This window comes from Mus musculus, chromosome 3, assembly GCF_000001635.26.
Source record: "Mus musculus strain C57BL/6J chromosome 3, GRCm38.p6 C57BL/6J".
Lineage (NCBI taxonomy): Eukaryota > Metazoa > Chordata > Mammalia > Rodentia > Muridae > Mus > Mus musculus.
The window spans coordinates 38933401-38950358 of NC_000069.6; the positions used below are offsets into that span (position 1 = coordinate 38933401).

The 16958-nt window shown below is 41.6% G+C and overlaps 1 protein-coding gene across 2 annotated transcripts in view; it reads left to right on the forward strand.

Annotated features, from left to right (window-relative positions):
• The window catches only part of Fat4 (FAT atypical cadherin 4), a 127326-nt gene that overhangs the window by 48734 nt on the left and 61634 nt on the right, over positions 1-16958 (forward strand). For both annotated transcript variants that reach the window (XM_006535484.4, NM_183221.3), the window contains 2 exons: positions 9409-9540; positions 16041-16302. In XM_006535484.4, coding sequence (XP_006535547.1) covers positions 9409-9540; positions 16041-16302 — 394 coding nt within the window. The remainder of the gene's footprint in view (positions 1-9408; positions 9541-16040; positions 16303-16958) is intronic.

The window sequence follows — 16958 nt, forward strand, 5'->3', positions numbered from 1 at the left end:
TGCTCCCTTCCCTGTCAGTATTGTTTCTTATTGAAGAGCCCCTGTACCTCAGAAGCTGACTGGAATGCACTTCCTCCTGCCTCTCTGAGTAGCTGCAGGTGGGGCTGTTCTAGGCAAAGATTCAGGCAGGGAACTCTGGTTTGGACTACAGATTTCTCATCTCTGACACCTCCACTAGAAATGCACCATCCTTTTCCTAGTACTAGAGGTTGACAGAGCCATGTGGTTCTAGGACATTTCAACTTTCTCCATTTATGACTATCCTACCACTCCAATCAAGCATCATAAATGAACTAGTCATGAGGCAATGGGAGAACTAACAATGTCAGTGGAAGGGACACACAGATATTTATGAGGAGGGATGAAGAACTAGGCTCAATCAATCAATCAATCAATCAATCAATACTCCTCACAAATTCTGCTTTAACACATGTCTGACATTTTCAGTTTTCAAGAGTGTGCACATGTGTGTAGCTGTGTACAAGTGTATGTGTGCATGTGTGTGCATATGGGTGTATAGCTGTGTGCATGTATACATGTGTGTATATAGTTGTGTGCCTGCATATGTGTGTATGTGTGTATATGTATGTGTGCATATGTATGTAACTGTGTGCATGTGTGTGTTTATGTATATATATATATATATATATATATATATATATATATATATATATACATACTTGGGTGTGTAGCTCTGTGCATGTGTTTGTGTGCATGCAAGAGTATGTGTACATGTGTGTGTGTGTGTGTGTGTGTGTGCACACATGTTGAGGCTAGAGTTCAGTCTTGGGTGTTTTTCCTCAGAAGCCATCCACCTTTTACCTTTTGGCTGGGTAGTCACTCTCTGGCTGGTTTAACCATGAAGGCTAGCCTAGCCGGCCAGCAAGCTGGAACGTTCCTTCTGTCTCTGCTTCAAAGCTCTAGCATAACCAGCAAACACTAGGATGCCTGGCTTTCTTTTATACTGCTTTTGGGGCTGGACATGCAGTTCTCATGCTTGCAAAGCAAGCTCTTCACTTTATGGTCTGCCTTCCAGCTTTTCCACTGGTCTGAGGAGATGCTGACTCTGCATCACGATATCTAAAGCCCACTAAGCAAGGGAAAAAGTGGGTTCCCTAATCTCCACAGTACTTTTTCATTTGTTTAGTTTTTATAAAATTTCCCTTTGCAATGTGTCTCCCTTATTCAGATCAACATCTACCGAAAAGAGCACTCTGGGATGCTTTTGCAGGGTGCTTGGTTTGTAGGAACATAAAAATGTCCTCAAGTTCCACATGAAAGCCACACATCTTTTAATTCCATCTTCTAGTCTGCACATCCTTTAGGGCATGTGCAGCAATCGGGGCAAATGTAGAATTCGGCAGTGTCGGTTTCCGGCAAAGTTGACGTGGGTACATATGGCAGCTTTAGAAGAATTCCATATTTGGTTCTGACTTGAGCAACCCTGAGAGTACCAGGGCTCCAGCTTCTAGTTTGTCACCACACACACTTAGTGAGCCATGGCAAGCGCGCTGCCTCCAGAATGGACTTAACTGCTTTGTGCCTGCACCCCCGGCCACCCTCATCACCGCTGGCTCCCCTCCAAGCCTGCCTGCTACTCACAAGTATTTCTTGCCTATGAGAAATGCATCAAAATTCCAAGAACAGATGCTGCTGACTGCTGGGAGAGTTTAGTGGCGAGAGATTAACATAATGGCTTTGGTTTAAGAAATTTAATTGGGCATGGTCACATCCGTGTAGAGTATATGGGTAACAAGCTGTGCCTTGAAGATTTTTATGTGATTTTTCAATTTGTTTTAAAAGCAAAACTAAAGAACTGAAAATGCACATGCTTCCTTCTTCCCTAATGTTCAGTAGTCACTGGACTAGAGCAACCCATCTTTGTATGGAATAATGCACAGGTACCTACATATGCCTGTGATTTCATTTAAATTGCACAAAGTTTCAAATGCTGAAATGCTTAGTAACTTAGTATACCCCAAAATAACTTATGACTAAATTAATTTTTATCAAGCCTTATCCCTTTCAAATTTTACTTTTTCTAAATTATTTCTTGTAAAATAATGTATACCTGATATAACGGTTAGCTATTCATTTTCTAATAAAAGTCTTATGCTATTTTAATTCATATGTGCATATATGTGTGCTGTGCTATGTGCAAATGTGTATGCAGGTGTGCATGCATGTACAGGTAGTACACGTGTGTGTGTGTGTGTGTGTGTGTGTGTGTGTGTGTGTGTGCAAGTGTACCTGCTAATATATGTGGATGTCAGAGAACAATCTTGGGTGTTGTGTCTCAGAAGTGGTCCACTATTTTAAAATTTTAAAAAATTTCTTGAGACAGGGTCTTTTGCTGGGTCTAGGGGGACTAGCCAGGGAGTCCCAGGCAGCCAGCTGTCTCTACCTTTTCACAGGTGAAGTTACAAGTGCCACCTCCAAGTCCACGGTATTCACATAGGTCCTGGGAATTGAATTCCTTGTGAGAAGACCTTTTCATCTTTATGAGAAGGCCTTTAGCGACTGAGCCACTTACCCAATCACCCAGGCTTTTCTTTTAGCTAGTCAGTTAAAGATGAGTCTTGCTCTCTCGCTTAGGCTAAGATTGACTTTCTGGACAGCCACTTGCCTAGGCCTCCCAAATGTAGGACTTATGGTTCTGAACAGCCACACCTGGCTTTCTTTTCATTCTAAAGTGGGGAAAGAGATGGCCTCTAGCTAGATAGGGAGCTCAGCATTTATGAGCACTCATTGCTCTTACAGAGGACCTGGATTAAGTTTCTAACAGCCACATAACAGCTTCTAACTGTTTGTAACTCCTGTACCAGGGGATCCAACACCCTTTTCTGGCTTCCTTGAGCACCAGGCATGCACAGAATGCACATACAGATTTCAGTTTTCACTAGTGTGATGTTAGCTGAGGCAGAACATAATTTTCAGCCCCCCCTGGCTTTCCTGACACCTCACACACAGCTCCTGCCAGACTCTAATGGTATGTGATGTGAAGTCTTTCCTCCAAAGTCTAATTTCCATGACAAGGATTCCCAGTTCTTAGTTCTAGACCATCTTCAAGATGAGACATACACTCTTAGAACCACAGGCTGTGGAATTGGGTCGGTTCTATGTGATAAATAAATAAATGCCTGAGCATATTGCTCATAGGCTGATCATGACCCTGTGTGCCTCCATAGTCCAAACGCTGTGGTCCTGACATTTGGGCATTTAAATGTAAGCTGTTCCTTGTTAAGACCTTCTCATAACTAAAATGTGAGTCACTCCCAAACTGTAATGGAAGTTGGCCCTGCAGCATGATAAACCAACTGCTCAGAACACAGGGTAAGCTTTGCCCAGACTCATGACAACAGAATTCCCAGTGGTCGCCCCAAATAGGGAAAGGCCCGAGGAACAAACTGAAAGCAGTCGGGTGGATCCTGGCACCATCCTTTACAGCAGCATCGTTTTTCCTTTTAAGAAATGAAAATTCGCAGAGGCCAGAGCCTAACAGTACAGCGTGGAACAGGGGTTGGGTGTTTGTTACACTTATGATAAGTTTTAAGTTTCTATTTGAGATGTTAACCTGGAGTCAGTCATGTGTTCTACTGACAAAGCTCTCCTGTTAGTTCATCTACAATCAAAAGCCAAAGCAAAACCAAAGCAGAGTACCAGTGTTCTGGCTGATACTGAACTAGCACTTGGGGGGTTATTACAGCCGGTGTAGGCTTTCATATAAGTTTAATAAACAAAGATTTGCTCCCAGAGGTTCACAGGGCATAATCAATGAGCCGATCCCGTGGAATGAAATAAATCACGTAGTGTCTGGTTCTAGTCAGGGTAGACATTAACACATTTAAATCTAAATTCGATTGTGTAGCCAGAGTGGTGATTCTAATGAGTCACCCTGCTGTCTGTGTAATAACTACTGCTCTCTGGTTTCCTGGGTAGACTGTCAGCTTCCACGTCCCATCAATCGTGGGCTTTCTGTACAGCTCCGTCCAGGCATTTTAGGAAATGTAAAATCCACATGACACCTCAGGTCAAGCAGGAAAGGTGGCGCTTTCCTCTTTTCAGGGCCAGAGGAAGTGAGTGATTAGACATGAGGATTGAACAGCTCCTGAGGCAGGTTTCAATTGGACTTCCATAAGGAAGAGGGGGTGGTCTCTCCATAATGAAGAAGGGGTGGGACCTCCATACAGAAGAGGAGGTGAGCGTTTTTCAGCATCCACTTCAGTGTGATGAAATTGTTCTTAGTAAGACTAGAATGTTTTCCTCGGTGATTTTCAGTGGTGTGTACCCAGTCTACATGCCTATGACTGAGGTACCATTTAGCAAAGTGTCACTGGAGGGTCAGCGTGATGGCCTGCTCTGGGCCATGCTCACTGGAATAGCCCTGTACTGTTCAGCTTGGCAGGCTCTGCCATGGTGCTGGGCCCTACTGAGGGTCCCACATGCTCTCTGAGATGGAACCCATTCTGGACAAGTCATGTTTATCTCAAGCCCTGCTACTGTTTGAGTCATGATTATGAGCATGGTGTCAATATCTTATCACAGCATCTTTAGTAGCACCAAGAAGTAGCACTGACCTGATGGTCAGTGGGATGCAAAGGGGCTAGGAGAGCGACAGGATGGGGGCTGGTTCTTTCTGGCTACCTCTGTAGGAGAACAGCTTCAATCAGTATGTTCCTCATGTTTCAGTAGCAGGTCATTGAAAACATATAAAAACAGGGTTGCTTTAAATGACCTGTCCCTAAAAGAAAGATTCTGTTAGGCACAGGAGGGTTGTAAATATGAACAAGACAGATTTGTACTTTCCAAATCTCTGAATCTAGAAGTCACTGCTTTGAGTGTTGCTAACGGTCTGGGGAACTGGAGAGTCTCAGTGACAGGCTGAGCGTCTCGACTCTGATGATCTAAAGTACTTTGAAATACACAGTGTTTTAAGCATGGGCATATTGCCACAAGTGGAAAATTCTGCAATCGCCCCTGGGAAGCAGTCATGACATAGGCAAACAGAAAATATGTCGTCAAATTACCTTCAGCTGTGTGTAGAAGGTACATATGAAACAAAAGTGAATGTGGTATTTAGACTTGAGTTTCTTACCTCAAATATGTCAATATAGTCTTTCTTACAAATGTTCCCAAATCTAGAAGCAGCAGACTGCCAGGAAATCCCTGACCCCAGGCTTCTAGAGTAAGCATTGCTCAGTCTATGACAACTTCAGCAGCCTGGGGATATATGGAGAGAATTCTGACCTATAACCTTCTATTATTGAAAGAGATTTTAGAAAAAACAATTCATTAGAAGTTGCACCTTTCGGGCTGGGGAGATAGCTCAGAGGTCAAAGGCATATACTACTAATTCAGAAGGGCCTGAGTTCAACTCCCAGAACCTGTGCTGAGTAGCCCATACCTGTCTATAACTACATTCCTAGCTCAATTGATATGATACCTATGTGAGTGAGCACACACAAACACACATACACACACACACACACACACACACAAACATGCATATACAAACACATACAAATACACACACTTATATAAACATACACATATACACATACACAATTAAAACAATCCTTAAGAAATGTACTTTTGCATAATCTTGATGTAATCCTTCAATATCCACAGAGGCAATGCATGTGAACTCTTAATGTTCATTTTTGATGCAATGCTTTTCATAATTTATATAAATCCAGTTATCTAATAACTCATATGGGATCTGACTATAGTGCCAGTTCCACAAAGATAAAATGGGATGTTATATCTTGTTTTCCCCTCAGTCACACATGGTGTGACATGGTGTGACATGGTGTGGGTTGCTCTTTTATAGTTTGTGCTTTTTCTGTCTCTCCAACTATTTCCCTGTTAGTAGTTTCTGAAGTGCTTAAAAGAAACTTACCAGTTAGGAAGAAAACATATCTGATTTTTAAAGTAATCAATTATACTTGTATCTACACCATGGTATCATTTGTAATATACACCCCAAGCTTCCCACTGAATGAGCAATTGAGCTTGGTGTAGTGCAAAGACAGACCTATCAATATCTTCCCACAACTCACAGGTGAAATTCTTAAAAATGGAAAAACTGTAGATAAAATCTCTCTCTCTCTCTCTCCCCCCTCTTCCTTCTTTCTTTCATTTTCGTTTTCTTTCTTTTCTTTTTCATTTCTTCTTTCTTTTCCCTTAACACAATAGCTTTCCATATAACTTGTATATGCTAACTTCCTCAAACATAACTTTCACGCTGCTTTGAATTAGGACATGTTTCTCACAGCAGGTTTCTGCTTTAACACCAAGGGCAGAGGCCAGTGGCTTCAGGCGCATGGTTGAGCCTGCTCAGCATTCCAGACTCTGCATTTGGCTGAAGAAAATTCAATGGGCCCTGGGCCTGTGGCCTAGCATTGTTTTTCTTAGATAAAGCACTTGGCATTTCAATGCCTTGGCTCACACTGCCTGTGAAATAAAGGAACCGAACATGATGCTCTTTCAGATTTCTTAAATATTCATACATCTTGCAAATGAACAGAACTCTGAACTTTCAGTGTGCTAAGCAACCTACAGTCTTACAAACAATACAAACCATCTTTCCCACATATTGAGAATTTCTTTTCAGGGGCTGATAGGAGGCAAAGACTTTCAACAGGCTGCATGTTCTTCCTCCGCTCTGACTGGTGCCTTCTCTATTTTCATAGCTACAGTAAATGAACTAACATAACGCAATGCCACACATGGTTTCAGGATAACTGTGTGTGCACATGTGTTTGCATGTGTGTTGCATGCCAGTATGCACGCTTGTGTGTGTGTGCTTGCATGCATGTGTATGTGTTTGTGTGTGTGCATGCCTGTGTATGTGTGTGTGTGTGCGTGTGTGTGTGTGTGTGTGTGTGTGTGTGAACAGCCTTCACAGAAGCCAGGTGTGAAGTTGTGAAGTTCCCAAGCTTAGTATCAACCCAGAGTGCAGTTCATGTCAGCTGCAAGCCATACAGAGCAGTGTTACTATGAAAACCTGTGTGTAACCAACAAACACAGTGAGTGATATTTGAAAAATATATCCAAGCTATAAATACATTGTCACACATACACAAATTATCCTCTTCTGGAATCTGGTCTGTGTTGCCTGTGGTATGCTCACTCATGCCAACATTTGTCATCCAGCTTTTGGAGTCTACGAGTGCTGAGCCTGTGTTAGCCACAACAACACAGAAGAAAAGAGGACTGAACACTCTTCCTTTAAGGGAAAGGGTGAAATGTGCTTATGGACATACATGCAAATTGAAGCACTGATATCCCCCTTGTCTATTGGAAACCAACTGTTGACATCTTGGGGCAGAGAAATCTGTCTCCTCACCCTGAGGAATTCCTTAAGCTGTCTTTTCACATTGGGGCAGTCATTTTTCTCAGCACAGAAAAGACTGTGCCTGGCTCAGTGGCAAGTTTTCTATGTCAACAGTTTCTATCCTGTCTGGATGAAGATGTGGGATGATTTGGAACCAAACATTGAAAGTTCAGCAAAGACAACATGAAAGCATAATTAATACTATAATTTTAAAGACCTCCTTCAGTATAAACCTGGTCATTTTTTAAAGATGAAGTCATAGTTATCATTAGATTTCTGAATGAAGAGAGTGCATGTTGAAAGATACTTTCTTGTATTCCATGTTCATTTAAAAGACAAACCTCGAGCCAGCTGTGGAGGTGAGTTCTGCTGCTGGCCACTACCTGTGCTGTAATTCTTCTGGGAGTTTGCGGAGATGCCTCAGTGGGTACAGCTCTAGTTTAAAAAGTTTTTAAAGTTCTAGTGTGGGGAGCCAAGTTCGAATCCTAGAAAGTCATATAAATTGGGATACTGTAGCACATTTGTAATCCCAGATTCCCTACCCCAAGATGGGAGGTGGAGGAAGGATACTGTCTGGGTGAGTTAGCAGATCTGGAGAATACGGTGATGAACACGAGACTGTGTCTCAAACAAGGGGCCAAGTATGGATCAACACCATGAGGATGTTCATGAATGTGTGTATATGTCTCTCAAAGTTTCCTACACAGACCCATGATTTTGAGATGGGGGACTGAGGCTAAAAGAATAAAAGTATCCAGGTTCAGTCAGGAGAAGGGCAGAGTCTAATTTGTTTGTAAACCCACCACATTTGGAAATCTGCTCTGATCCTGGGTTGGGCTGTCTCTTCCAAGTTCAGTTACAGCTGCCATGGATCTCTGCTCAGAGGGAGGATGAAGAGAGCCATTGCTATTGGACAGACAAGTTGTGGGCTTCTCTTGCCTTTGCACAGATGGGGTTGGGTCATTTGTTGGTGAGCAAATCTCTTCCATTAAGATGGAGAGAGGCTTGAAGCAATTATTATGTATTCATTTTATATATTTTCTTTATTTATCGATTGTTCATCTACTTATTAATCTAATTTGCCTGTATTTTCCCAACATATTTGATCAGAGAGTGACATTGTATCCACCCAAGTCTCTCTTCCTCTTTCCTGCATCCCTTGAGGAGCTCCGTACCCTCTGGCTGGCCCCCTCTCTTCCCATTCCTCATCTTAATCCCTGGATCTCATAGGGTCTTCACAGTAGAGGTATGAACACTGGCATCTCACGGAACACCAGTTTTGTGAGAAAAATGCCATTGCTGGCTGGCTGGGCTGTCCTTCTCAACTCAAGCTGTGACCTTCTCTCGGGAAGCTTTTGTTACATTAGTAGATGTCTGCCATTGTCTCAGAACCTCTGCCTCTCTTACCCAACTCAGAACAGAGACACAGGGTGAAGCTGCTGTTTAAATTTCATACATCTTTTCTTCTGAAAACTTTACTTATGTAGGGAAACTAATTCCAGCTAAGACCTCTCAAACAAAGCAGTTGATACTTGTGATCCAAGGACCATGGGGTCTGAAAGGAAGGTTGCTCTATGCCTGCTACTGTAAATGGGAGTCAAGATGGATAAGTGTGTAGTTTTTGTGCCCTGTCCCGGCATTAGAGAGTTGGTGTTACATGGAGAAATTTCAAGTATTTCTTAAACTAATGCATGGATGTCTTCATTTCCCAGATATTAGCTGCTACCGTACAAGCATTTTAGACAAAATCCATGGTGTCAGATGGCACCATGGTTGAAAGACAGCTGACTTCTAGTCTTGGGAGACCTTCACCAGGGGTTGCAATGACAACTCTCATGGGGCCGTTTTCAGTCTGAAATTGACTGTGACCATTTAATACCATTTGCCATCAACAAATCAGATGCTACTTGCTTGGTCTTAAGTGTTCCTATGAATATTTTATACCCTTCTTTCAAGAAACATTGCTTTGGGGATACTTTTTTATTCCTTTAGCGAAGGACAGTTCCATGGACTCCTGGTCTCCATTTCCGATTGAGGGCTTATGTATTGTTTTATTTTCTTTTGCTTTATAGGTAGAAATAACACTTCAAGATATCAATGACAACCCACCGGTGTTTCCAACAGACACCCTGGATCTCACCGTGGAAGAGAACATTGGAGATGGCTCAAAGATTATGCAGCTGACTGCCATGGATGCTGATGAGGTAGTTTATGTCTTTTTTCAGATTCATGGGAGCTCTAGTGATCAGTGAGGTTACAGATCCTGTGTTCTTTCTCTGAGAGCATCTATTAGTATGTTTGAAGTGTGATGCAAGAATGTGATATACTTAGTCTGTAAACTGCATGTCTCACAAACATAGAGACCCAAGTTTAACTGTCTTTACCCTTGTAAAAAGGCTGTGTGAAGCAGTGCTAGCCTGTAACTCCACTCCTGGAGAAACAGAGACAGGTGGATCTCTGGGGCTGGCTGTGCAGACCATCTATCCTATTTGGTGAGCCCCGGGTCTCAGTGAGAAACCTTGCCTCAAAAAACAAGATCTTGCTGCAGAGACGATCTCATCAGTCTAAAGCGCTGACTGCTCTTGTAGAGGACCTGGATTTGGCTCCCAGCACCCACCTTGCAGTGCTCACAACTGCCTGTGACTTCAGCTCCAGTGGATCCAACATACTCTTTGACCTGCATGGACATGGCACTCATGAATGAAAAATTAATAAAGGTTATTTTTAAAGTTGGACAATTCCTAAGAAACATCTAAGTTGACCTCCACCTACATTCCTACAACCTGTACCTCTATAGGCCCATACATACCCCAAACACAAGTAAAATAAAAGAATGGGAGCAGAGAAGGTCAGTCAGAGGCTGGTTTCTGATCAGTCATTCAGGTGTCTGTCTTTTGCATTTTAGATCTCATGACCAAATAATTTTTTAGAGATAAAGGCACCAAAACTGTGTCTTTTTCTTACATTTTCCTTATTTGTTTTCGCTGTCATAGCAGCCAAGTATCTATTTTTTATTTTATTTGTGATTGGAAATAAATAATTTAAATGTAACAATATTTAAGGTGACCTTAAAATCTTTATATTTTTAATAATTATATACTTTTATGTAAATTAACATTTTGTAATATTTATTTCAGGTTGTCATGCAGGTAACTAGTGAGCTTTTCAATTTATTGCCATGAACAAATTTCATTCCTATTGGGAATGTGAAATTTGGACATAGTATAGATTATCACACTCTATATTTTATTGTAAGTGAAGATTTACAATAGTTATTCTACAAATCACATGGAAGGTTATATAATTAATTTACATTTCTCCACATGAAATCTCTTTGCTTGTTTTCTCCTTAGTGAAGGGTCTAATTAATGCCCTGCCATTGAGGGGAAACCCTTCTCAAACACTAGGAAACTCTCCCATTTCCCCTTAGCTAAACTCCACACAGAGCTGACTTTCTCTACTTAACTCCAGGATTTATTTTTTTTTAAACTATGGTTAAATGGTTCATAGATTCACTTATTTAACACTGAATTAGTAGGTATTGGCTTTTTCCTCTCAACTCCAGGAGTGTCTGAACATGTAATTTTTTTAAAATTATGATTGAATGGTTCATAGATTCACTTATTAAACACTTTTTGAACTATGATTAAATGGTTCATAGATTCATTTGCTAAGCACTGAAGTAGGTAGAACAGGCTGGATGGGGTGATGCTCGCCTTTAATGTAGTGGCAGAGGCAGGTGGATCTCTGTGAGTTGGAGGTCAGTCAGCTATACTCAGTGAATGCCAGGCATCAGGAATACATAGTTAGACCCTGCTTCAAAAAAAAAACAAAATTAAAAATGTAAAGGAATAATAAATAAATAAATAAATAAATAAATAAATAACAGACTAGTCCTAATAGCCAATTTAGAAATATAATAGCCTAGTCTGTTAATTTTTGCAAACATTAGTAAAAGGGAATTGAAGAGAATGTAAATTTTTAGATAATTATAGTTCTCTTCTAGAAAACACTTGGTATTTTTTGTTAGTGCCTGCCATCTCATTTTGTTTAGAGAAATATTAATACTGATTCCCAGATCAGTGATTACTAACAGCTGTGAGAGTGAACACCTGTCCTGTGCAACATATATAACAGCTGATGAAGTTTAGCAACTATCTCACTTTATTAAAGCTGATACAACATATTTAGCTGTATCCATTTATGAAATCTTATGAAGTCCAATTTCAATATAACAGCAACATGAATATCATACAATTGAGTAGGATAATCAGAGCTGAATGGTCTTAATTGCATTTTAGGAAGAGAGAAATAAAACTCATGTGTTCGGAATGTTTTGTTCTAATCACTTTAGAAGAACGAGGCAATAGCTATGTTCATTTTAATAAATATTTTATTGGTATGGATGTTGACTCTGTGGAATTACATGATTAATGTGGGATTTCTCAACCCAAATTATAGTGGATTACAAATAAATTGTATATGGAAATTTGATTGTTTTAATCAGCATACAACTCTCCTAAGAACTGTCCTCTTGGGACTGTTAGATCCATTGTTAATTATTTGCTTCCTTTTAAGAGCACATGCTGCTGACATGAGTTCTGTGCTGTGTGCATGCTCTGCTTCTCTTTGAGGCTGTACCGTGTCTGAGAATGCACTGTGTGCAGGGCTCATGCCCAGCCACCTTCATGCTAGTCTCTGAGGTACACTTGGAGTCACATTGACATTTATAGTCTCTGAGGTACACTTGGAGTCACAATGACATTTAAGGAAGAGTGCAAAGTTCCTTATCTTTCTAGGCATTTACACCCAAATTGGTTTTCATGCATCTTGTTGCTTTATTATTGTTGAGAGTCAGTTTCTAGAATTAATACTTAAGTAAGGCATGTAGGCATGATCATGTAGACATCCCAGTGTACAAAGACAAAAAGATGCCCAGTGTGTACGCATTCTATTCAGGATCAGGCAGGGTGGAGGGCAAGGGTAAAGCAGAAATGGGGGGGGGGCTTTTGTTGGCAGGTCAAGATGGGGAAAGGAAAAATATTAGAGAGAAGACTGGGGTGCCTGCACACACACACACACACACACACACACACACACACACAAAGGTGCGCACGTTCATGAGTGTGAGAGCACATTAGAAAAGCAGGGTGGATCAGAGAGTTTAAATTAGTAAATCCACCAGAAGTCTGAAGCCTGCTCTAAGATTGTTCTTTATTTTGTTAAATGATGAATCCCAAAGAGATTCTATCCTATTTCCACAACCCTTTTCTTAATAATGGGAGGTTCCCACGGTACAGAGAATTTCAGCTCTTGCTGTGAGGTACTGGCATTTCTTTGACCCTGTATGAAGCAGAGCGGGCACACAAGCTCCCTACAGTGATTCACAGATGTGTCTTTTTCCCCTGTGTTGTTGTGATGGGTTCATGTTAATTATTTTTTGATAACCCCTTGGTCTCCTGGCTTTGCTTGCTCAGCTCCACACCTCTTAGTTGGAGTGGAAACAGCTCATTTGACTGTTTCCTGTTCTCTGAGGTCCTTGCTGTGTTTTTCTTTCTTCCTCTGCTTTGTCAGAACAGGGTTGAGATGCGAGGTACCCCTTTTACTCTGCAGTGACACAGGACGTTGCTGTTACTGACTATGGAGAAATGAGTGGCTTCAAAGTGCAGAGGGTGCAGATGTTGCTGGGAAATTCTATCAACTTATTGTTTTACAGCCTCTACCCTTTTTCTTTAATTAGTGTAACTGAGAAATATTCATGTGCTAGGGAACCTGCAGGGCACTGAGAAAAGGGGTGAGTGTCAGAAGGTCCAATTCTCCAGTCATCGAGTCTGTGTGTTAAGGACAGCCCTGAACATTCAAAGATTCCATTGTTGAAAAGGACATCTCAGGTTGAAAAACTTAGTTGCATGCTACTGTTATTTGCTCTGGAATGCCCCATGGGGCTCTGCCTCTGCAGCTCAGGGATGGTGCTTTAATGGCCTGTCCTCATTTGACAAGACTAGGGTGTTAAACAAACCCCCATTATAGCCAGGCTTCTTGACGGGACGTTTCGGCTGTTCATGAGTAAATAGTACCAGCTGATCCTGAAGGGGAACAGATTGCGGTGTAAGCTCAATCGATCGACCTTCACTTGCAGGAGAAAGGCTCCCATGTGAAAGATATTGATTTTTATGGTGAGTCATTTTGTTGATGGGGCTTTACTCTAAGCATGGAATCATTTGTATAATGGTTTCAAGAATATTCCCGTATCTTCGAATTCTCTTAGCTTCCTAGTCTGTATCATTTTGATAATCCAGAATAGAGTGTAGCCCTTGGGTAAGATGCCATTAAAGGAGTAGAGTTCTTTATGAAATAGAATACTCCAGAATGTGGGCAGTGCAGCAGTGAAAAAATGCTTTTCCGATGTTTTTGTTCAACCGTAAGATTACAGTGAGTGCGTTAGATACAAGTGGATAAAGAAGGAGAATGTGTCAAACTCCAGTCATCTTGTATTAAGTTATGGGGGGTTTTCAAGGCAACCTCTTTATTAAATTTTAAGACTGGCATTGGGAATACAGAATAAAGAGCTCATAAAGGCAGCTGAACATAAATTTAGAATGAAGGTGTTCTTTTCTCAGGCTGCTGAAACTGATCTCTACCCAAGCAGGAAAACAGAAACACACACAATAAAAATCGTCAAAACATCTCATAGAAAAGACATACAGGTGCTTCGGATCTGTAACCCAGTCAGTCAGCTTTTCATTCCCACACAACACTTTATTTTCTGCCCGCTAGCTAATGTTAGTGAGAGTTCTTTGAATATTTTAACGAATCAATTCCTGGATAGTCACAATGAGAAAAGGGAAATTTGTTTCCAGGAGCTGTGTTTAAATCAAAACAGGTTTGTCAATTCAAGAACTCCAGCAATCCTTATACCTTGTAGTCAAGGGCAGCGACTGGGATAAGACATTTGATGCCATAGATAAGGCTAACTCTTCTGTCTAGATTGAACTTACTTGTGGACCACCACATCACCAAGTCCTTACCTTCAACAATGAAGGATAAGACCAACTAGCATTTTCCTACATCCTTTAGTCCTGAAGGACCACTCTAGTTTTTAACATGGGCATGAGCCAATTTAGTGTTGGACACAGCCCTGTTTGGCAGGTCATCTAACCTTGACCGTGGTGAACAGTGCCGGGCTGCACAGGAAACTATCAATCTCTTTTTGAAACGCTTTCGGTCCCTTTGCACACACCAGGAGTGGGACTGATGGATGGGTTCTCAGGCTTTTTGACTGTTTGCCTTCTGAGATCTTCCTGTCGTTTCCACTCAATAGGGGGCAGGGTTCTGAGTTTCACTGATGTTTGACGTTCTTGACGGTTGTGGTTGTTGCTTTTTGTGGAGTGTAACTGCTCTGTTAGGTCTGATGTAGGACATGTGTGTGATTTTACTTGAACCTCCATGGCAATTGGTGATGTTGTACCCGTTTTGACACAACTGCTGCATTTCCTAGCCTCTTTGGAGAGATGGCTGCATGGGTCCTTAGTTTTTATTAGGGCAGGAAATATTTTTCGCTCTCTTGATATCTTGGGAATTAACCTATCACGTGTAGAGTTTGCCCTCACAACTGCCGGTCCCTTTATAGCCTAGAAGTCCTTCAGTTTGGTGGCACCTCACTTACCACTTTGTGGTGGTCTTCTCACCTGCAGAGTGTGTGTGTGTGTGTTTCATGACCGTGAATTGATCAGCAAGACCAACACTATCAGGAAGAGAGACATCTGAGTCTCGATGAAGACTTAGAATTTTGGGTCTCAAGTTTAGAGTTCACCTATGTTTGAGCACATATGAGATGCCTTCTCCTTTTTTTGTTTTTGTTTTGTTTTTTTGTTTGTTTGTTTTTGTTTTTGACACATGAATAATCAGTTTTTCCAACACCTTTGGCTGAAGTGCTTATTCTTTACAAATGTATAGGAATTAGTTGACTATTCCCATGGACTCAGTTCTGCGTCTCCTACTCTGCTCTGTCATGGACACATGAAGGAATACAGTTTTATCACTGTAGCTTTGGTGTAGTTTGAAATCAGGGGGGGGGGGTGCTTCCAGTTGTCTCCTTTTTTGACGTTGTTGTCTCTCGTTTAGATTCTTTGTGTTTTTACGTGACTTTTAAAATTGTGCTCTTCTCTGTTTATTTGCTTATTTTGATTTTTGTGCATGTGTGTGAACATGTGTGAGCATATGTGTACCACATCACCATGTGGAAGCCAGAAGAGGGCCTCAGATCACCCAGAACTGGAGTTAACAGGCATTTGTGTGTCTCCATATGGGTGCTGGGACTGGAACCTGGGTTCTCTGCAAGAGAAGCACATGCTCTTAATTGCAGAGCCACTTCTCCAATTCCCTCTGTCATTTTCTATTTCAAGAAATGAGTATTTAGAAAGAGACCCTGTAGATTGCTGCAGATGGTATGGGCCTGGTAGTCATGTAGGACCATCTAGTACCTGAACTCAGATGAATTTTCTATTTCATCCATGATTTTTATTTCCCAGGGCATGAATCCTTCCCTCCTTTGTTGAGTTTCTATACAGTGACTTCTTGAAATTGTACACTGTTTACACGCAGTTAAAGCTCTACAGCCTCTCTTTGTCATATTCTCACTCACTGAAAACAATAAGCAATGTTCTTGGTTCCAGCAGTTCACCTACTTGGTCTTTTCCCCCAGGGTGCCAACGCTCTGGTCACGTATGCTCTCATTAGTGGAGCTGATGACAGCTTCCGAATTGATCCTGAGTCTGGAGACCTGATAGCCACCAAGAGGTTGGACAGGGAGCACAGGTCCAAGTACTCATTGCTGGTTCGTGCAGACGATGGCCTCCAGTCCTCAGACATGAGGATAAATATCACCATCAGCGACGTGAATGACCACACCCCCAGATTCTCCAGGCCCGTGTACTCTTTCGACATCCCAGAAGACACAACCCCTGGTAGGTGACATATCCTGAGATGTGTTTTTCAGGGATAACCTTTAATAGTAATGATGGACTCTTCTGATTGTTTTAAGTGGCGAGGAGAGTTTACCACAGGTTTACTTCATCATGTATACATCACATTTTGTAATAGTTTGCATGACATCTTTTATGCAATTCCCGGAGAAAATTACTAATATATGAGAGCAGATGAGGAGAGGTAACCTTGTGGTTAGTAACTGTAGGCATGACTGTTTCTGAGTGTCCCCATGCCTTGAGTCAACGGCCTTCATGGCAGCCAGCCCCACTCTCCTTTTCTACTTCAAAAATGGGTGAAACCAAGAAAAGTGTGCGAAAAGCTCTAGTTAGCGAGTCTAGTCTTCACCAGCTGTGTGACCAGGCAGCACAACTCTTTCCTATAGGCATCCGTTTTTCCTTCTGTAAAATGGAAATAGTAATCATTAGAATTGGCAAACTATTGATTTAGAAGATAAATGTGAAGCTCCTTGTGGTAGATTACTCCTGTGATACTAGCACGCAGGAGGTAAGACAAGAGGGCAGCCTCTGCCATATTTTAGTGCTGTCTGCAGAACGTAAGAGTGCAACAAGATATGGTGGCACATGTCATTAATCCCAGGACTTGGGAGGTGGAGCAGGGGCAGGGGCAGGGGCAG